This window comes from Hemiscyllium ocellatum, chromosome 3 (genome assembly GCF_020745735.1).
Source record: "Hemiscyllium ocellatum isolate sHemOce1 chromosome 3, sHemOce1.pat.X.cur, whole genome shotgun sequence".
Classification (NCBI taxonomy): Eukaryota; Metazoa; Chordata; class Chondrichthyes; order Orectolobiformes; family Hemiscylliidae; genus Hemiscyllium; species Hemiscyllium ocellatum.
Genome location: NC_083403.1, coordinates 34003775 through 34026347, shown reverse-complemented (window position 1 = coordinate 34026347; position 22573 = coordinate 34003775). Strand labels below are relative to the sequence as shown.

The 22573-nt window shown below is 41.7% G+C and overlaps 1 protein-coding gene across 1 annotated transcript in view; it reads right to left on the bottom strand.

The window, feature by feature from the left end:
* Positions 1 to 22573, bottom strand: part of LOC132836977 (prolyl endopeptidase-like) — a 162521-nt gene that overhangs the window by 103742 nt on the left and 36206 nt on the right. Inside the window, exons 5-6 of the mRNA XM_060856581.1 lie at positions 17833 to 18042; positions 6558 to 6679 (exon numbers count right to left, since the gene is read on the bottom strand). Of these exons, the coding sequence (XP_060712564.1) occupies positions 6558 to 6679; positions 17833 to 18042 (332 nt within the window). The remainder of the gene's footprint in view (positions 1 to 6557; positions 6680 to 17832; positions 18043 to 22573) is intronic.

The following is a 22573-nucleotide window of genomic DNA, read 5'->3' as shown; positions in this document are numbered from 1 at the left end:
ATATTTAAAAGGGATCTAAGGGGCAACTTTTTCACACATAGGGTGGTACATGTATGCTATGAGCTGCCACATTTAAAAGGCATCTGGGTGGGTATATGAATAGAAAGGGTTTAGAGGGACATGGATCAAACACTGGCAAATCAGACTAGATTGATTTACAATATCTGGTCGGGATGAATGAGTTGGACTGAAGGGTCTGTTTCCGTGCTGTACATCTCTATGCCCTATATTAGAGCAGCTAAATATAATATTAAAATTCTGAAGCTAGCCTGAAATTTCAATATAAACTAAACTTGCACCATACTGTATATTTTCAATATGAGCCTGCATGTACTTTTGAACCTTGTATCAAAGCTTGAGGCAATTCATTTTATTTTTAGATAGTTTGCAAATAGTTTTTTCTGTGAATGACACATTCTGAAAGCTTATGCAGAAACATCACAAAGATAAAAATAAAACAGCATACATCACAAGGTTGACTGCAAAAATACCAAAGTTGTGCCAAATTTTTGACAGCTGAAATCAGATCCCAGTTATCAGGGGTTAATGGATTCTAGTGGAACGCCAAGTCAATAACAATATCACAAATGCTGGGGAATATTGAATAATATTTTATTGTAAAATTTTTGGACAATACAAAAAGGACAATTATAATTCTTGCCAATTATTTATGAAAATTGAAGGTATGAATCAATAACACTCTTGAATATGTTGATATTATACCAGGTAAAATGCCATCTATGTGACTTTTACGGTTTTGCATTTTGCATAAATGTGTCTTCTCCATATTGCATACAAAGCTTCAGTTTCTTAAAACTTACAAAATAAAAATTTTAGGAAGATGAATATCATATATCTAATTCTGAGACCTAAGACTCTGCTCTGCGACTGGATCCTTGGCTTCCTGACCCACAGCCCGCAATTAGCGAGGACAGGCGGCAACACATCCTCCACGATAATCTTCAAAATCAGTGATGCACAGGTTGTGTACTCAGCTCCTCGTTATATCCCTTTTACACTCAACTGTGTGGGCAAATTCTGCTCTAATTCTAATCTTGAAACTTAGAAGTAATGTCAAGATGGACATCAAGAGGTCCTTTAAATAGAGAATGAAACTGGTGAAATAACATTGGGGAACCAAGAAGTGGCAGAAGAGTTGAATAAATACTTTGCATCAGTTTTCATAGTATTAGATACTGCAGAACCACCCACTGTCGGCATTTTGGGGTTGCCACGGACAAGAAACTAGACTTAAATGGAAGTGGGTAACGCAGATGCTGGAGATTAGAGTCAAGATCATTCCTGATGAAGGGCTTTTGCCCGAAACGCCGATTCTCCTGCTCCTTGGATGCTGCCAGACCTGCTGTGCTTTTCTAGCACCACTCTAATCTTGACTCTAATCTCCAGCATCTGCAGTACGCACTTCCACCTAAGTTTAGTTTCTTGTCAGTGGCAACCCCAAGGTGCTGACAATGGGTGATTCTGCAATGGAAAGACCATTGAATATCCAGTTGCAATGATTTGATTCTATCCTGTTGGAAATAGTCTTTGCCTGGCACTTACCTAGTGCAAATTTTACATGTCACTTGTCAGTCCAAGCCTGGATTTTGTCCAGGTCTTGCTGCATTTGGACATGGAATGCTTCAATATCTGAGGCGTTGCAAATGGTGCTAAACATTGTTCAATTAGAGAACACCCCCACTTCTAACCTTATGATGGAAGGATTGTCATTATTGAAGCAAAAAAGGATGATTGAGCTTATGACACTAGCACGACATATTGAATGAGGAGTTAGAAAAGCATATGTGATTTTGAGCTTTGTAACTGGAGGTATTAAGTACAAAAGCAGTGAAGTTATGCTGTCATGTTGAAATGCTTAAAAATTCTATTTAAGTGATTACTAGAATACTGCATCTAATTCTCATCATCACACTTAAGGAGGAATATGAAATTTCTTCAAAAGGATATGGGGATTTATCAGAATGATTCCAGGAATAAGAGAATTTAGCAACAAGACTTAGTTCAAGAAAGTGGGGTCATTTCTGTTGGAGTGAAATGAGCAAGGGGAAATCTATTAGAAGCGTAATAGATTAGGACAGGTTTAGATTAGATAGACAAATAAATTTGTTACAATAAGCTAAATGAACAACTTGGGCACACAGATTTAAGATTTGGTCAAGAGATGCATAGGGATATGAGGAAGACTTTTCTTCCCCCATGAGCACAGGACAATGATCTGGAACACAATTTAAGTGCATAATCATAGAATCACTAAATGGATGTGCAGGCTAGGTTGATTAGCCATAATAATGCAGGAATACAGGGATAGGGTAGGGGGTATGGGTCTGAGTGGGATGCTGTTCAGAGGGTCATAGAGAAGAACATAGAGAAGCACTGCACAGAACAGGCCTTTGGCCCACAACGTTGTGCTGAGGTTTAATCCTAATGTAAAATACAACAACTTAACCTACGCACCCCTTAACTCACTGCTATCCAAGTGAATGTCCAGCAGTCGCTTAAATGTCTCCAATGACTCTGCTTCCACCACCACAGCTGGCAACGCATTCCATGCATTCACAACTCTCTGCGTAAAGAACGTACCTCTGACGTCTCCCTTATACCTTCCTCCTAATATCTTCAAGCTATGATTCCTTGTACCAATCAATCGTGCCCTGGGGAAAAGTCTCTGGATATTGACTATCCATTCCACTCATTATCTTGTATACCTCGATCAGTTCTCCTCTCTTCCTCCTTCTCTCCAGAGAGAAAAGTTCGAGCTTATTCAACCTTTCTTCATAAGGTAAGCCCTCCAGTCCAGGCAGCATCCTGGTAAACCTTCTCTCCAAAGCCTCTGTATCTTTCCTATAGTAGGGCGACCAAAACTGGACACAATATTCCAAGTGTGGTCTCACCAGGAACTTGTAGTGATGTAGCAAAACCTCGTGGCTCTTAATGAAAGTCAAAACACCATATTCTTTCTTAACAACTCCATCCACTTGGGTGGCAACTTTGAGGGATCTATGTACTTGCACACCCAGATCCCTCTGTTCCTCCACAATGTCAAGAATGTCTTTAATCCTATATTCAGCATTCAAGTTCGACTTTCTAAAATGCATCACTTTACATTTATCCAGGTTGAACTCCATCTGCCATTTCTCAGCCCAGCTCTGCATCCTATGTCGCACTGCAGCCTGCAGCAGCCCTCGATACTATCAACGCTACCTCCAACCTTTGTCATCTGCAAATTTACTAACCCACCCCATAACCTCCTCATCCAAGTTATTTATACAAACTACAAAGAGCAGAGACCCAAGAACAGAGCCCTGCAGGACCCCACTCACTATTGACCTCAAGCAGAATACCTCCCATCTACAACCACTCTCTGCCTTCTGTCAGCCAGCCAATTCTGAATCCAGATCGCCAAATATCCCTGTATCCCATACTTCCTAACTTTATGAATGAGTTTACCAGGGGAACCTTATCAAATGCCTTGCTGAAGTCCACATACACCACATCCACTGCTCGACCTTCGTCGACCTGTCTTGACTCCTCCACAAAGAACTCAAGATTAGTTCGGCATGACCTGCCCCTCACAAAGCCATGTTGACTGCCTTTAATCACACTATGCTTTGCCAAATAGTCATAAATCTATCCCTCAGAATCTTTTCCAAAATTTTGCTGACCACAGACGTAAGACTAACTGGTTTGTAATTGCAAGGGATTTCCGTATTACCCTTCCTGAAAAGAGGAACAACATTTGCCTCCTTCCAATCTTCTGGTATGACTCCTATGGAGAGTCAGGAGGGAAATACCCTCGCCAGCAGCTCAGCAGCCTCCTTTCTCGCTTCCTGGAGCAGCCTAAGATAAATCTGGTCTGTCCCTGATGGGTCTTATCAATCTTAAATCTTAAATTTCCAGCACATCAACTTCATCAATCTTGATCTGGTCATGACTGTATCCTAGCTCCTCCAAGTTTTCATTCACAACAAGGTCCCTTTCTTTGGTGAAAACTGAAGCAAAAAACTCATTTAGGGCTTCCCCTATCTGCTCAGACTCCGCACAAGTTCCCTCCGCTATCCCTGATTGGATCTACCTTCTCGCTGAACATTCTCTTATTCCTCATGTATGAGTAAAATGCCTTTGGGTTCTCCCTAATCCTTCTTGTTAAGCCTTTTTTGTGCCCCCTCCTGGTTCTCCTCAGTCCACTTCTGAGCTCCTTTCTAGCAAGCCTGTAATCGTCTAAAGCTGTGCAAGGTCCTTGCTGCCTACACCTGATGTAAGCTGCCTTCTTCCTTTTGACGAGAAGCTCCTCTGTTCTCGTCATCCAAGGTCCCTTAATCTTACTCCGTCTTACCTGTTTCAGAGGAACAAATTCGTGCATCACTTGCAACAACTGCTCCATAAATAGCTTCCACATGCCTGCTGCGTCCTTTCTCTGGAACAACTGCTCCCAATCTGTACTTCCCAACTCCTGTCTGATAGCATCATAATTTCCTTTCTCCCAATTAAATATCTTCCCTTAGTAACTGCTCCTTTCACTCTCCAAGGCTATGCCAAATGTGAGGCAGTTGTGATCACTATCACCAAAGTGCTCTCCCCTATCGCGAGATCCGATACCTGTCCTGGCTTATTGCCGAGCACCAAATCCGAAATGGCCTCTCCCCTCGTCAGTCTGTCTACCTACTGATAAAGAAACCCTCCTGAACACACCTGACAAAAACAGCTCCATCCAAATCACCTGCACTTAGGAGGTTCCAGTAGATATTGGGAAAGTTGAAATCAACCAAAACAACAACCCTGCTAATTTTGCATTTTTCCAGAATCTGCCCACCTATGAGTTCTTCAATCACTCTACTGCTATCAGGTGGGCTGTAGAAAACCCCCAGTGGGGATTAGATGGGCCAAAGGCCTGCTTCCACACTGTAGTGTTTCTACAATTCTATTCTGAAGGTTCAAAACAGTATAACAACAACAGCACAGAAACGGGCTATTTGGTCCAAACCATCCACATGAATCAGGTTACCCAAAGTAAACTAGTCCCATGTGCCTGCCTTTGGCCCATATCTCTCTAAACCTTTCTCATTCACATCCCTGTCCAAATGTCTATTAAATGCTGCAATTGTACAGAATTTTAAAATTAATTGCAGTAAGTGAAAACTCTTAGATGTGATGGTGATCCAGGGTAAATATTTCTGAATAAAGTCCAAACAACTCTGGCACAGAGTTTTTAAGCTGGAGGTGGCATGACAAGACATTGTGTTGCAGCAGAGAGGGGAAAGTTACTGAGATTCTTTGTACCAGGAGACAGTCACACCTCTCAGAAGCATCTTTGATTTGGTCAGTGTGACTGTTACTGAGCCAGGTAAGTAGATCCAGAAGATCTAGAAGTGCCGGAGCCTGAAACTTTGAAACTATCCAACAGATTTGAGGTTCTTTCAGCTTGTTTGGATGAGTATTGGGACTGCAGAGCTGATAAGCTAACTGACTGTAGGACAGGAAGCCATTCAAGTGGAGAGAGGGGGAAGCAAACAAATGAGTGCTAACAGGGAACATTATATCATTCTTTGCAGCAAAGAGCAATAGTCCAAAAGGTTATGTTGTCTGCTCAAGACATCTGCTCAAGGCTGAGGAGAAACTTGCATTAGGAGGCAGGAGACTGCAATAGTGAGAGATTGCATAGCACTGAGATGCAGGGGAATATGGCTGTCTAACTGCATGAAACAAAAAAGGCTGGCATTTAGGTACAGGGACTAATTAGGAAAGCTAATAGAAGGTCATCATTTAATGCACGGAGAATTGAAAACAAAAGTTGGGACATTATGCATCAGTTATACAGGGCTGGCAAGACTATGTCTGGAGCACTGCGTACAGTATTTGTCACCTTAAGGAACACATTGAAAGCAGTTCAAAGAAGGTAAAGCAGATTAATCTCTGGAATGGTCGATTTGTCTAATGAATAAAGATTGTACTGGCTTGGGTTGTCCACTGGAGTTTAGAAACAAAAAAGGTCACTGATTTGAAACATAAGATCCTGAAGGGTCTTGACAGGATAGCTGTGAGAAAGTGAGGACTGCAGATGCTGGAGATCAGAGCTTAAAAATCTGTTGCTGGAAAAGCGAAGCAGGTCAGGCAGCATCAAAGGAACAGGAGAATCGATGTTTCGGGCATAAGCCCTTCTTCAGGAACCTTCCTCTTAAGGTGGAATGTAGAACTAGGGGCCATTTTTTACTTATTAGGGGTCACCCATTTGAAACAGACAGGAGGAGAAAAACTCTTTCTAAACAGGCAGTGGAAGCAAAGTCTTTAAATATGTTAAAGCAGAGGTGGATAAATTCTCAGTAAGGAGAAGGGTCATAGATTATTGGGGCGGGGAGGTGGGAAAAGAGGGCATAGACGTGTATCTGAAGTTGCAATCAGAACAGTCAGAATCTTATTCAATTATGGAGCCGGTTTGAGGAGCTGAATGGCTTATTGCTGTTCCAAGTTCATGTCTATGATGATTTCTATATTTTGATCACACCTATAATACTTGAAATTAAATAATAATGTGACAATACCTCAGCTCCGCCCATCCATTTCGGGTAGTCTGGAAATTCAGCACACAATATATCCTCAGACTGTGGAAATCCCAATATGTGATAGTACAACTTCTGGTGAAGATTCATAGATGTTTCAGTGCCTGGAAGAAAATTGACAATGAGATTTATGTTCATCATGTTCATAAAAGCTTTCTTGTAAAACAAACTAACTTATTTAAAATATAATTAAAGTTTGGAACAGAAATAAATGGGAAAAAAAAGGAACAAGGCAGTCATCATTTGTAAATAGAAATTACAGGATTGCTTTGGGCAACACTGACTTTAGCAACATGTACATTGCACATGGAGCAAGTACAAGAAATAATATATAATAAGGTACCCTATCCGTACAATTGTATAAATTTGCCTAGGATTAGAAACTAATTTAATCTCATTTAGGAGTTTCAATTTTGCTTTGACTTGTAAATACCTTTTGAATTTGTAATGTAGTCAAAAACAAATTGGTTAAGTTGTTAATTTCAGAGATGTTTCAAGGTTGAATCTAACAGCAGAACCTAGCTGATTGGACAGCTTATTTTCTACTGCGATGCAGAATGCTATTTCTGGCTCATTGACAAGACTTTGTAAATACATTGCGAAATAATAGCTTTGAGCCAGAAAAGGGGATAAAGATGATTAGTTACATGAGCGTCTAATGTCTGGAACTTAGGAGGAATCAACTCACCTTGTTCCCATAATTAATGTCATATCATGATGATTGGAGGACATTGCTTGAGAAAGGATCTTAAGCTGTCCTTCACAATTTTGAGAGACAAGTACTGGTGATCATGAATCTCAAAATAGTGGCAGAAATGCAGAATACAATAATGAGAAAACTTTAATTTTCTAGTTCGTGACAGAACTGTAATAATGCATAACAAACCTCTTTACATAATCTTTAACTTGAGAATATTGACATATGTCTCTCCAACTTAAAGAGAAATCATCAAATTGACAATCTAAGACGAACCATGGATTGAGTATTTAAGAAAATCAGGATTGCCAAAGACTACTGCTCCAATAAGATTATATCTATTAAAAAGTGGAAGGGATTTTGACCTACCAACAGTGAAGAAATGTTGCGGTGAAAACAAAAAAATGCTGCCGAGAGAAAGCAAGTTGAATTTAGATGACTCTTCAGTGCTCTGATGAAGAGTTATCTAGGCTTGAAATGTTAACTTGCTTTCTCTCCATGGATGCTTGCTGATCCGCTGTGATCACCAGCATTTTTAGATTTCAGTACAGATTCCAGCATCTGCAGTAATTTGCTCCTAAGAAATATTGAAAACCGTATTTGCTTGCATCCGTTGACATTATCTATCTGGGTGGGAAAGATCACACATTTCCAAGATGCTCTCAAAGGACTCTTGGCAAATTGCCACAATACATCTTTTAGATGATAAAATACAGTCACACAGAAAGAGAGACAGGCAGACAGAGAGACACAGACAGGCTTCCATATCCTAGACATGGTATTAAAATTCTTAAATTGCATTGGAACTAGACTCATCCAGACACTAGAACAGTATTCCACTTTGGTATTGTGGACTGTGCACAGACTATGGGAAGTCAAAGTTAGTTACTTTCGGAATTCCAAGCCTCTGACTTACTCTTGGAGCCATAATACTTATAGATCAGATCCTGTTAAGTTTCTGAACAAGGTAACTCCTTGTTGATTCTGGGGATTCAGTGATGTTAATGCCATTTAATATCAAGAGGAATGGGTGGGATGCTCTTCAGAGGGTTGGTGCTGAATGGTGTCTTTCAGCACTGCAGGGATTCTACGAATCTTACCAATTGCTTTTTTAAGTCTTCGCTTCTATTTAATGATTGCTAAGTGAATTTCACACTATAGCATTGTTAATCATCCTTTTCATGCCTTTGCAGATGACTGAAAATAGAATGTGGCAGTAATCGGCTGGGGTGCATTTAACCTGTATTTTGTGAACATGAAATACCTTGGCAATTTTCTACTTTGCTAGGTAGATGCAAGTGTTGTAGCTCCAGTGCAATAGCTCATCTAGGGGTCCAACTGGTTCTGGATCATGTGGAGACGGTCGAAAGCATCAAATTCGTGTCAATGATGATCACCAACAATCTATTCTGATCCGCCACGTCAACATGATGGTCAAGAAACTTCCTCAGGAGGCTAATGAAATTCAGCATGTCCACAATAACTCTTACTAATGTTTTTACATAGATGCACCATATAAAGCATCTTATGCAGATATATCACAGCTTGATATGGCAACTGCTCTGTCTGAGACCACAAGAAACTACACAGTTTTGAACATAGCCCAGTCTATCATGCAAACCATCCATTGATTTTAACTATGTTTCCTGCTGTCTCAGGGAAGCAACCAATATACTCAAAGACACCTCCCAGTCCGGTTATACTCTCTTCCATTGGGCAGAAGATATGAAAGTTTGAATACATGTCCAAACAGATTCAAGAGCAGCTTCTTCCCTGCTGTTACCTGACTTTTGAACAAATAACATCTTTAATCCAAAATCAATATTATTTTAATCTCAGCATTGAACTTCAGTATCTAAATAACACTTGTATGTGCGATCACTCAGAAATGAAGCTCCAGCCTATCATTGAGCTGAATGTGACCAAAAGACAGGCGCAAAATTTGGCCATTCAGCCAATCGAATCCAGCATGATCAAATGGTGCAGCAGATATGTCTCTCAACCCCATTTTCCTGCCTTCTGCCTGTAACCCTTAATCCCCTTACCAATCAAGAATCTATTTATGTCTTATAATGCCAATAATTTGGTCTCCACAGCCCGCTGTGGCAATAACTGCTACAGATTAATTGCACTCTGACTGAAGAAATCCAGCTCATTTCAGTTCCAAAAGGTTGCACCTTCTCTCGGAGGCTGTGTCCTTGAGATCCTTGGCCTCTCAGTATTCTAAGTTGCAATCAGATATCCCCTCATCCTTCTAAACTCCATCAAGCACAGACTCAGAGTCCTCAACCACTCCACATAAGACAAGTCTTTCATTCCGGAATCATTCTTATAAACCTCCCTAGTCGCCCTCCAAAACCAGCACATCCTTCCTTAAATACAGGGGCCAAAACTGCCCATAATAATCCAAACTGAAAATGTGCTGCTGGTTAAAGCGCAGCAGGTCAGGCAGCATCCAAGGAACAGGAAATTTGACGTTTCGGGCAAAAGCCCTTCATCAGGAATGAGGAAAGTGTGTCCAGCAGGCTAAGATAAAAGGTAGGGAGGAGGGACTTGGGGGAGGGACGATGGAGATGTGATAGGTGGAAGGAGGTCAAGGTGAGGGTGATAGGCCGGAGTGGGGTGGGGGCGGAGAGGTTAGGAAGAAAGTTGCAGGTTAGGAGGGCGGTGCTGAGTTCGAGGGAATCGACTGAGACAAGGTGGGGGGAGGGGAAACGAGGAAACTGGAGAAATCAGAGTTCATCCCTTGTGGTTGGAGGGTTCCCAGGCGGAAGATGAGGCGCTCTTCCTCCAACCGTCGTGGTGTTATGTTCTGGTGATGGAGGAGTCCCGACCTGCATGACTTGCCCAGACCAACCAACCCAACCACCCCGTGGCTCAACACTTTAACTCTCCCTCCCACTCCACTAAGGACATGTGTCCTTCATATGCCAGGGTGCCCTTGATGCACTTGTTTCAGCAACAACTCTCACTCCCCACATTAAACACCCATTCAATACAGGGAACTCCAAAGACCTGGACAAGGAAGGGCATCATTCTGGGTGGTTTCATGACTGGCCCTCCCACTCAGGACTAAGTCCATTACTTGGGTCAAAATCCAGGTCATTCTGAGTCATGCTTCCACACCTGATTAGCTCACACCACCACTTTGTCATTCTGGGAAAAACACATAATTTTCAGGTTCAAGTCATAACATCTTTATTCCCTGGCAATGGCAGCAGTATTTGATCATGAGTAAATTGACAGAACCGATGCCCATCTTTTTAAGAGTGCTGATGCCAAAGACTGTATCCCTGCATGTGGTTAGAGGTCAGAGTTCTGTGTTCGGTCAGTAGCAAGACGTGCTTGCCTTAAAGGAAATGGGTGAACTTCTTAATGATGAATGATGCTCAATCCTCCTTCTTTGACTTGAGCATAAATTCTCCTTGATCTTTGTTAGTGATCTCGATATGAATGCAATGGACCTTTCCTCTCCACTTGGTCAGAGGTGCGACAGTACAGCACCAACCACACAAGGCGAGGCTCACATGCTAACTATAGTGTTAACTTTGGTCGAAACGTGTTAACACTTCTGACCTTTTTAAGGCTTGCTTCACCTCCCAGTAAACTGCCTCATATTCCTGGGTCCATTCTGATGAGTGCCCTTTCCCTAGTAACTAATGTAGGGGTTTCAGCACTGATGCCAAATCAGACAAGAAATTGCCATAGTAATTTACCAGTCCCAGGAATGATCTCCGTTGAGACACATTCTCTGGTCTGGAGGCCTTCACAATAGCCTCCATCTTGGGCGCATTGTGTATTTCTTCACCACTGATTACAAAGCTCAAGTACTCTATGGAGTCTTTGAAAAAAAAACTCATTTCAATTTTTACGGGCTGGCAGTTCTCCTACAATCGTTTTAGATTCCTTCCAAACTTTTCAAGTGCTCCTCTTTGGAGGATGCAGTAAACAAAATATCATCCAAAAAACACTTGAAGCCAGACAACCCAGTTAATATTTGACTTGTATCCTTCTGCAACAGAGCCAGCATTGATGTGATACTGAAAGGAACCACTTGTAATGGAAAAATCCTGTGTCATCCGGTCAGCAAGAGCTGAGACCTCCATCCGTAGGTAGGCCTGTGACAGATCCATTTTTCAAACTTAACTTTCCCCTGCCAGTCCACAGAATAGATCTTCTGAGTGGAAGGAGGTATTCATCCACATTCAGGGCTAGGTTGACTGCAATCTTAAGTCACCACAAATCCTCACATTTGTTTTTAAGACTGGAACGATGGGAGTGGACCATTCACTGATGGTTACTGAGTCCAATGCTCTCAGATTCACCAGCTGTTCCAGTTCTGCTTCCACTTTAAGCTGGATGGCATTTGATACCAGATGCACCTGACTCCGAGGATGAGCCTCTGGTTTCAGCTGTAATTTAGCTTCAAATCCTTTCATTTGCCCCAGGATTCTTTTAAAGACAACTTTGTATTTCTCCAGGATCTCTTGCAAATTCATGTGCGAGTCCGCCAGCTTATTAACCACACTCCTGTTCAACTTTAATTTTTATAATCAGGAGCATCTGAATAATGCAGGATGCTTGCCTTTTATGATGTAAAGTGGCAAGTCTGCACACTAGTCCCTTAACTGTACTTTCACCCTTCAGTGGCAACACTTGTTCTGTGCATGTCTGAAGTACAATCTTGGCATTCTTCAAATAGTAGTGCCCTCAACTTCTCCATATAGACTGATTCAGGAATTAGGAACACCACTACACCTGAATCCACTTCCATTTTTACTGTCTTCCTCCTCTAATTTGGGAAGAACCCAGAAACAAATCAGTTGCATTCAGTACCGACAGTACTGTTAAGTGAAACTCTGCTTCTCCTGTAGACCCAGGTGACTCCCTGCCTACTCCTTGGCTGGCAGCATGTACCTTATGTGTTATCGTTAGGATTGTCTCTTTCTGACTCCCCTACTCTTGTTTGGGTTCTACCTGGCAATTTTAGGAATATGGCACTGGGCTTCTTGAGTCCAACATATTGACTCCTTGTGGCCACTCATCACATTGACGGCACTCTAAGGTTGGTTTTGCACTTTGTCAAGTTTCCGCTACTTGATGCGTTTGGGTGTCATCAGCTAACTGGGTTGCTTCGCTGGCAGCCAACTGCATTGGGGTAGCAATTTTGAAAGCTGCCTTGAAATCCAGGTCTTTCCTTGTTAGTATCTTCTGTTGGATGGCTTTGTGCTGGAGACAACAAACCAAATGGTTCTGCAATGCATTCATGGAGTAACCCTCTGAATTCCATGTCCACAAGCTCTTTAAAATGGACATGAATTGGGTGATGGACTCTCCTTTGTAATGTACCCGTTTGTAAAAATGGAAACAATCTGTTCATCAGCAGCATGAATGTGAAATAATTTCCTATCATTTCACATTGTTCTTGGAATGTCTTTGCTAGATTCCTTAGACTCCTTAGAATCATGAAGGTCTTGCTCCTGATAGAACCAAAGAAAACTGGTACCATGATGTCCTCAACCACGTTGTTCACCTTTAAGAATAAATTCAAATGTTCTGTGCACAAAGTCCAATTTTCATCATGTCATTACTTGTCCCATTGCTCCAAAATGGAGCAATGGACCTGGATTTCAAGGCTTACTTCCCACCAATATGAATTTAGCGTTGGGGGCCGGGAAGCGAAAATCATGGAGGAGGTGGAGGGCGTGGGTGGTGACCCGAATGTAGGTGGGGAGTTCTTGGACTAAGGGAGACAGGACCATGTCAAGGTATGCAGAGATGAGTTCGGTGGGGTAGGAGCAGGCTGAGGCAATGGGTCGGCCAGGGCAGTCAGGTTTGTGGATTTTGGGCAGGAGGTAGAAACGGGTGGCGCGGGGTTGTGGGACTATGAGGTTTCCCTCCACCTCCTCCATGATTTTCGCTTCCCTGGCCCCCAACGTCTCATGTTCACCATGGACATCCAGTCCCTATACACCTCCATCCCCATCATGAAGGCCTCAAAGCCCTCTGCTTCTTCCTTTCCTGCCGACCCAACTCGTACCCTTCCACTAACACCCTCCTTTGACTGACTGAACTGGTCCTCACTCTGAACAACTTCTCTTTCCAATCCTCCCACTTCTTCCAAACCAAAGGAGTTGCCATGGGCACCTGCATGGGCCCCAGCTATGCTGCCTCTTCGTCGTATATGTGGAACAGTCTATCTTCTGCAGCTACACTGCCACGTGACTGTATCGGCACTGCCTCGTGCTCCCACGAGGAGGTTGAACAGTTCATCCACTTTACTAACGCCTTCCACCCCGACCTCAAATTTACCTGAACTGTCTCAGACTCCTCCCTCCCCTTCCTAGACCTCTCCAGTTCTATCGCGGGTGACCGACTCAACACGGACATTTACTATAAACCGACCAACTCCCACAGCTACCTAGATTACACCTCCTCCCACCTTGCCCCCTGTAAAAATGCCATCCTATATTCCCAATTCCTTCGCCTTCGCCGCATCTGCTCCCAGGAGGACCAATTCCAATACCGAACAACCCAGATGGCCTCCTTCTTCAAAGACTGCAATTTCCCCTCAGACGTGGCTGACGATGCTCTCCACCACATCTCCTCCACTTCCCGCTCCTCTGCCCTTGAACCCTGCCCCTCCAATCGTCATCAGGACAGAACTCCACTTGTCCGCATCTACCACCCCACCAACCTCCAGATACATTGTATCATCCTTCGTCATTTCTGCCACCTCCAAACAGACCCCACCACCAAGGATATATTTTCCTCCCCTCCCCTATCAGCGTTCTGGAAAGACCACTCCTTCCGCGACTCCCTCGTCAGGTCCACACCCCCCACCAACCCAACCTCCACTCCTGGAACGTTCCCCTGCAACCGCAAGAAATGCAAAACTTGCGCCCACACCTCCCCCCTCACTTGGGAAGGCCCCAAGGGATCCTTCCATATTCATCACAAATTCACCTGCACCTCCACAAACATCATTTACTGCATCCGCTGCACCCGATGTGGCCTCCTCTACATTGGGGAGACAGGCCGCCTACTTGCGGAACGTTTCAGAAAACACCTCTGGGACACTCGCACCAACCAACCCAATCGCCCCGTGGCTGAACACTTTAATTCCCCCTCCCACTCCCACAAGGACATGCAAGTCCTTGGCCTCCTCTATCGCCAGATCATGGCAACACGATGCCTGGAGGAAGAGCGCCTCATCTCCACCCCCTCCCCCCTTATCTCAGTCCCAACCCTCGGACTCAGCACCGCCTTATTGACCTGCAATCTTCTTCCCGACCTCTCCGCCCCCACCTCAGGCCTATCACCCTCACCTTTATCTCCTTCCACCTATCGCATTCCCAATGCCCCTCCCTCAAGTCCCTCCTCCCTACCTTTTATCTTAGCCTGCTTGGCACACCTTCCTCATTCCTGAAGGGCTTCTGCCCGAAACGTTGATTCTCCTGCTCCTTGGATGCTGCCTGACCTGCTGCACTTTTCCAGCAATACATTTTTCAGTTCTGATCTCCAGCATCTGCAGTCCTCACTTTCTGCAGTTGTCAGCCTGAGTCCCCGCATGAGTCATCTCACAACTGCCATTCTTGGCTCACTTCCCTGTGAGTAACATTTTACTGGAATTGACCACATCAAGAGTTCCCTTGCAATCACCTGCCTCTACATTACCTCAATCCTCCACCGTTTCCGAAATCCAAGCAATTGTCCTCCACATAAAAAAAGTTTGCATGCAGTTTGTGGCCAGATCTCATCATCATCACCAGTTAGGGTATTGGTACTTCCTTTGGAACCATGAATTATACACTAGGTGGACCAATGGTAAAACAGAGCAGGAATACTTTATTGATGATGCTCTCACCTCTTCAGCTAATTCTCGACTGGAGCCAAACTCTGCGCTTCTGGGTCATCTGACTACCTATCTTAAAGGAGCAGCACTCCTAACTACCTAACATTACATTCACCATTTTCCAACCTTCTGAGACTATGCCCGACTCCTGTGGGTCCTAAAAGATCAACACCCCTGCTCCTACAATCGCCTCAGCTATCTCCTTCAGAATTTTGGGATGCAATCCATCTGGTCCAGGTGATTTATCACCTTTGGACCTTTTAGGTTCCCCAGTATCTTTGTCTTACTGATTGCCACTACACTCACCTCAGTCTCCTGACTCTCTTTGAAGATCTGGTCTGTTGCTGGTGTCTTTCATAGTCAAAAGTTGATGCAAAATACCCATTCAGTTCCTCCATCATTTCTTTGTTCCCCATTACTACTTCTCTAGCTTCATATTCCAGCAGTTCAATGTCTACTTTTGCCTCTCCCTTACCTTTTAGATATCTAAAATAAGAACCCTTGTAACTTTCTTGTATATTACTAGATAGTTTACTCTTATATTTTATCTTTTCCTCATCTTAGAACTTTTTCAATTTTCCTCTCCTGTTTTTTTTAAAAAGACTTCACTAATCTTCACCACATGATATGCTTCTATCCTGTCACTGACTTCCCACATCATGGATAGTTGCTTCATCCTCCCTTTTAGTTTGCTTCTTCTTCCATGGGATGAATTTCTGCTCGAATTACCCCAGAATCTCCTACCATTGCTGCTCCACCATCTTCCCTGCTAGGTTGGTCTTCCAATCAACTCTAGCCAGCTCCTCTTTCATATCTTTGTAGTTACCTTTACTGAACTGGAATACAGAATTGTAACACTACAACATCAAATTCCTCCTTCCCCCTCTCATACTGTAGGATGAATTCTATCACATTACAGTCATTGTTCCCCAGTGGGTTCCTTCATTTCAAGCTCCCTAAGTAAGTCTGCCTCATTACACATCACTAAGTCCATAATTGCTTGCTCCCAATGGGCTCGACCACAAGGTGCTCCAAAAAAAAACTCAAAAATTCCACAAATGCCCTTTCTCGAGATTCACTACCAACCTGGCTTTCCCAGTCCCACCACATAATGAAGTTCCTCATGATTATTATAATTGAGCCTTCCTTACATGCCTTTTCTATTTCTGATTTATTTTCTTCCCCACATCTTGAGGACTGCTAAGAGGCCTGTACATAACTCCTATCTGGGTCTTTTCTCTTTTACAACTCCTCAATTCTCTCCACACAATTCTACTCCTTCTGACTTCATATTACTTCTTGCTATCAATTTAGCTTCATTTCTTACTAAGAAGGCAACCATGCTCCTTCTGCTTTCTATACCTTTTCTCTTCTGTCTTTTGCTTTACCACATTCTTTTCTTTATATTTTTTCTCCATCTTCTTCTATTTATCTACATAACAGCAATTAATTTGCCCTAGTTCTGACGAGGTCACTAACCCTGTCAATCTCACCAGACTCTGCCTGATCATACTATTTTCTGTATTTAAATCCAATTTACGTCTGAAACTGTGAATTTAACAATTAACACTCAATATGAAGTCCTCTATGCATGAAAAAAAATTTCTTCAAAATAAAGCTAATATTTGCAAATATATAAATATCCCAGATGTCCATTATGTTTCCAGTAAACAAATGGAAACAGTGTTAGGTAACTATGCTAACATTGGACAAAATATTTATGAAACTATAAATTTAGAAACAACAGGAATGCCTGATCCATTGTTATCCATAATGCAGTCAAGGTCAACTAATTAAAAGGCAAAATGCAAGACAATCTAGTATCTTTACCTAACATCTGAAGTTTTTAATGCTAGTTTGCAGGATGTTCTTTAAGTGAACATTAAGATAACTCAGGATGGTTTCCAAAGTAACCGATCAAGCAAATTCTAGAAACTGTTTTTCAAAAAATGGCCAAGATAGTTTTTTCTAAATGTGAAAAGCTCGTTTCAGTCCTAAATAGTTAAACACTTAAAAGGTTTTGACTTCAGAAAATTATTAATCCCAATCGTTTCTTCAGCTTCATAAGTAGCACACCTTAAATAAAAATCAAGGCATTTCATCAATCACTTTGACCAAATTACTAGACAATTTGTATTTCTATTTTTAATGACAGATGCTTGACTGTGTTATTTCAATTGTTGATTGGGAGTTACTGGGCAATACAATTTTTCAAGCAAAAATATGCACTCAAATTAACAAGAGAATAGTCTATTCAGTCAGCACGAATGGAAATAAAGAACGTAAGAATGCAAGCAATTAATCTCTATTAACAAAGTGTACACCTTCAAATCAACAAGTGGGTTGACAAAATGATTAAAACTTCCCTTTCACAAATTTTAAGCAATTCTGAAAAGGTCTACAAAATAAATTAGCAGTATTTGTACCAACTTTACAAAGACAACCATAATATTAATAGACTACCATGATTTTAAAAACAGAAACTATTAAATACACAGTAGATACTAAAATGTGAATTTTATTGTTATTCTTTTCTGAAGGCCCTCGAGTTCAGTTATAAATATAGACTGAGTTTACATTTTAAAAACCATTCCCCAATTTATGCCACTCAAAGTATTTTAGCTGTGCTCTATATTTATCACTGTATACAAAAATTTGAAGTTGTGTGCAGTTTAATAATATTTTCCAATAGAACCTCAACTTACCATCACTCTTCCCATCCTGGTTCAGGTAACAATTGTAAAATATTCCCTTTCCATCATGGGTCCAAGCCATGCAGCTGAACTTCACTCTCTCCAGGGTATCTGGAAGCTCCACAGCACCATCAACTTTCAAGAATTTGATAGTTACCCAATCTGACCCACTTGTACTTAGTCCATATGCAAAATATTCACCATCTTCTGAGAAGGCATATCCTGAAATCAGAAGGAAATAAATCTTGAAAACATTTGATTATTTAAGTGTTTACAACATTGTTTACAATGCTGAACTGATTGTTCAGTAGGTTCAAGACTTTGCAAAATATACCTCCCTAAAAAAAGGTCAAATAAATCAAATTATTTTGGGCAGTTTTTTTAAGTGTGTTTGCTCAACTATACATTCACAAGCCCACCAAAGGCAGGCTTGTGAATTTATATCACTAGCAAATGACCATTACTCATAACAGTTGCAGGCTATTTCATTGTAAGAGTTGCAGCATACCAAATTTCCAGCACTAGTTGACTGATAGTGCTCGAGTGGTAACAGTAGATTTTTTTCCCCTTTTTAAATGAGAAGGTCGATGTAAACTGTGACAGCCAAAGTACTCTCTCATCTGAGAGCAGATAGCTGAGCACAGACTGCAGAATCAAGCCCAAATCTCTTACAACCTCTCCTCATACAACAGACCCTTCATACCTGGTATTTTAATCTAACCCTCAGAATTTTGATCTTGTCTAATTTACTGATGATGCACCATGCTCAGGCAAGAATTAGGATGCATAGAATGGGGTAGCAAAATGCAGGGGATGCAGACAATGGAAATGTGGAACTGGTTTAAGGAACAGATATTGCGTGTCCTTGATAGGTATGTCCCTGTCAGATAGGGAGGAAGTAATAAGGTAAGGGAACTGTGGTTTACTACAGAAATTGCATCTCTTAAGAAGAAGAAGGAGGCATACGTGTTGATGAGGCAAGATGGTTCAGATGGGGCGATAGAGAGTTAAAGATCAGCTAGAAAGGATTTAAAGAGAGAGTTAAGCAGAGCAAAGAGAGGACATGAGCAATCTTTAGCAAACAGAATAAAGGAGAACCCTAAAGTTTTCTATAGGTATATGAGGAATAAAAGGATGATTAGGGTAGGAATAAGGTCAGTCAAAGACAGAAGTGGGAAGTTGAGTCTGGAGATCGGAGAGGTGCTAAACGAACATTTCTCACCGGTTTTCAGGAAAAGGAGAACATTGTAGAGGAGAAGAATGAGGTATGAGATATTAGACTAGAAAGGATCAAGATTAGTTACGAACAGGTCTTATCCATTTCTAGGAGGAGTGAAAGTAGACAAGTCTGTTGGGCAGGATGGGATTTATTACAGGATTCTCTGGCAAGCTAGGGAGGAGATAGCAGAGCCTTTGGCTTTGATACTTGAGTCATCATTGTCTACAGGTTTAGTACCAGAGGACTGGAGGATTGCAAATGTTGTACCCTTGTTCAAGAAGGGCAGCAGAGATGACCCAGGTAATTATAGACCAGTGAGCCTTACTTCTGTTGTAGGAAAGGTTTTGGAAAGGATTATAAGAGATAGGATTTATAATCATCTAGCAAGCAACAATTTGATTTCAGATAGTCAACATGGTTCGTCAAGGGCCGGTCGTGTCTCACTAATCTGAGTTTTTTGAGAAGGTGACCATGCATGTAGATGAGGGGAGGGCAGTTGATGTGGTATACATAGACTTCAGCACAGCCTTTGATAAGGTTCCACACGCTACGCTGTTGGAGAAAATGCAGAGGCATGGAATTGAGGGTGACTTAGCAGTTTGGATTAGAAACCGGCTTTCTGAAAGAAGGCAGTGAGTGGTGGTTGATGGAAAATATTCAGCCTGGAGTCCGGTTACTAGTGGTGTGCCAAAAGGATCTATTTTGACTAATGGCGCTAGTTTAATGGTTTGGGGGTGAGTGGCTATTTAGTTAGGAAAGCTGTTTACAGTTTTCCAACTGTCAACTGACCAGCGGCTTGTATCATTTTAGAAAGACAGCACTTTTTTTTATGCTTCATTCCCCTTTAAATAAAGGCCAACACTCCATTTGCCTGACTGCAGCACACTCATTTTCCTCATCCAGTCAATAACAAATATTGTAAGTAATTTCAGCACCTCCCTTAAACCAACTCTGTCTTCTATTAGTCAATCCATAATCCTTGTTCATCTCCTACACCTTGGCTCGTGTCTTGAGAAACCTAACATTTGTAATCTTCCAGGAGTGGAACGCTCCAGCCAGAGCTCCTCCACTCTACCTGTTCTTTTTCTCTATTCGCTTCCCCCTCTCCTCCCTTCTCTCAGCCTCTGACACCCAGCCCCAGCCTCCAAAGTGGAATCAGCATTCAACAGCCTGAAGTGGAGATACCAGCAGCCCAGAGCAGGGACATCAGTAACTACTACCCTGGAGCATGGATGCTGGTGACTGGAATTACCTAGCGCGAAGTGAGGCGGTAACGGCACAGCATAGACCATTGGCCGCAGCCAGCGGTCAGACCATGTTGAGGCCCTTGTATGGTCTGCTGCAGAAAGCCCTTTGAGAGAGACTGTGTTATTTGTCTTTTTAACTCTTACTTTTTTTGACGAACCAATATATCATGTATAGCTGTAGTATAACAATTGTTTTCATTTCTCTATTCTGTAGCTGAAGTTTAGAAAACTGCCACTGTAAACTGCCACTGTAGCACCTTCACTTCAAAAGGTGAGACAAAAATAAAGGCAACTATAGGACTGTTGGCTTAATGTCTGTTATTGGGAAAATGTTAGAGTCTATTACGAAAGATATAATAGAAAGGCATTAGAAGTATATAAACTGATCATGCAAAGTCAGTATGGCTGATCAAATGCCAAACACAGGCAGATGGGACCATCATAGAATCACTACAGTATGGAAACAGGCCCTTCGGCCCAACAAATCCATACTGACCCTCCCACCCAAACACATTCCCTTACCCTATTACTCTACATTTACCCCTGACTAATGCACCTAACCTACACATCCCTGAACATATAGGCAATTTAGCATGACCAATTCACTCAACCTGTACATCTTTGGACTATGGGAAGAAACTGGAGCACCCAGAGGAAACCCACGCAGACACAGGGAGAATGTGCAAACTCCACACAGATAGTTGCCCGAGGTGGAATCAAACCCAGATCCCTGACGCTGTGAGGCAGCAGTGCTAACCACTGAGCCACGCGCATTGGTCAGTATGGGCAAAGCTCAAATCAGACTTTAATTTAATTCTGATTCAACAAAGATCAAAAATAGTTCAGTTATCATAAATCAAACTGACAATGCAATCACAGCACTGATTATACAACTGCTGAAGCTAGTAGTTTTTGAAATTTACCTACAGTGGAGAAAACCTGTATGATTCTCTAAGCATTAAATTACAATTCAAATGAACAAGCTACTGTACATTTACAAGTAAAACTTCAATAAGTATTTTTTAAGTCTAAAACATAAATCTAATTTGTTGAAGAGCATGGTGCTCTTTCACTACAGGGTCTAGTGTTCCAAATCAAAAATATGGCTCTATAGCATCTAATTTAAATTTAACTTTCATGACGTAATTTTCTACAGACATATCAAAAACAAACCTCCCCAAAGCTACGTTAATTAGTGCTATTTTGATATGAAGACATGCACTTTTGCACTCTGAGGTTCGTTGTAAAAGTCTTATTCAGTTGGCTTGCACAGCATCTGAAGTCTGCCATCACATTTGACACCAACTTTTCAACATACATGTTAATGATTCAAATAAAGGAATAAAGTTGTGTACTCAAGTTTATAGATAACGCAAAATTAGGCTGAGCAGCAAGTATTGCAATAGAAGTAACTGATTACAAAAGGATTTAAACAGATCAACTGAGTAAAATAATGGCAAAGGAAGTTCAATGTAGGGGCACATGGAAGTAATACAAGGACCAGACAATCTCAAACATTTTCTTAATGATGAAACACTAGAAGATGCAAAGTGTACTACAAGGATTTAAGTATCCATTAACACAAATTATAAAGGGCTAATGCAGACATATAAAAAGCAGTCAAAAAGGTAAATTCGTTTTTGGTCCTTATGTCAAGGGAGTTGTATTGCATAAGAGGAACCAACACTTAAACTTGCTTTGTATTCCTGTGAACATTGTTTGATGGGTGACCTAATTGAGTCTTTAAACCATTAAGGGATTGAAACCTGCAAATTAGACTCCGAATTGGGAGACTGTCCTACAGAGTAGCCAAGTAAATCTACGAAAATCATATTCAGTTTCATAGATTCTCCAATGGCCCAGATATCTATTTCATTCATGCATAAATCTTAAGGTGGGATAAGGCTGGACTTGACTCATGAAATTAGGAATGGTTGTACTATGGTAACTAGAAACCATAGAGGCCTCTACTAACTGCCTGGAGACATGAGCTCAAATCTCACAAAGCAGCTGGAATTTAAACTCTATTTGTAAATAAGGTCAGGAATAAAGTTCAAAAACATTAATTCAGTTGTTATTACTTGCACAACAGCAATTAGAGATGGGTAATAAATACTGACCATCCTGAAAATAAATACATTAAAAGGCTTCAACCTTGACTCTGTGGTGCATATCAAGTCATGGCTTCAGTTCTAACAAGGTCAGGAGACAGTCATACTTATCACAACCATTACCCTTCTCAACCAATAGATCATTGCTTCTCAATATTGAATGTCATTTGGAAGAT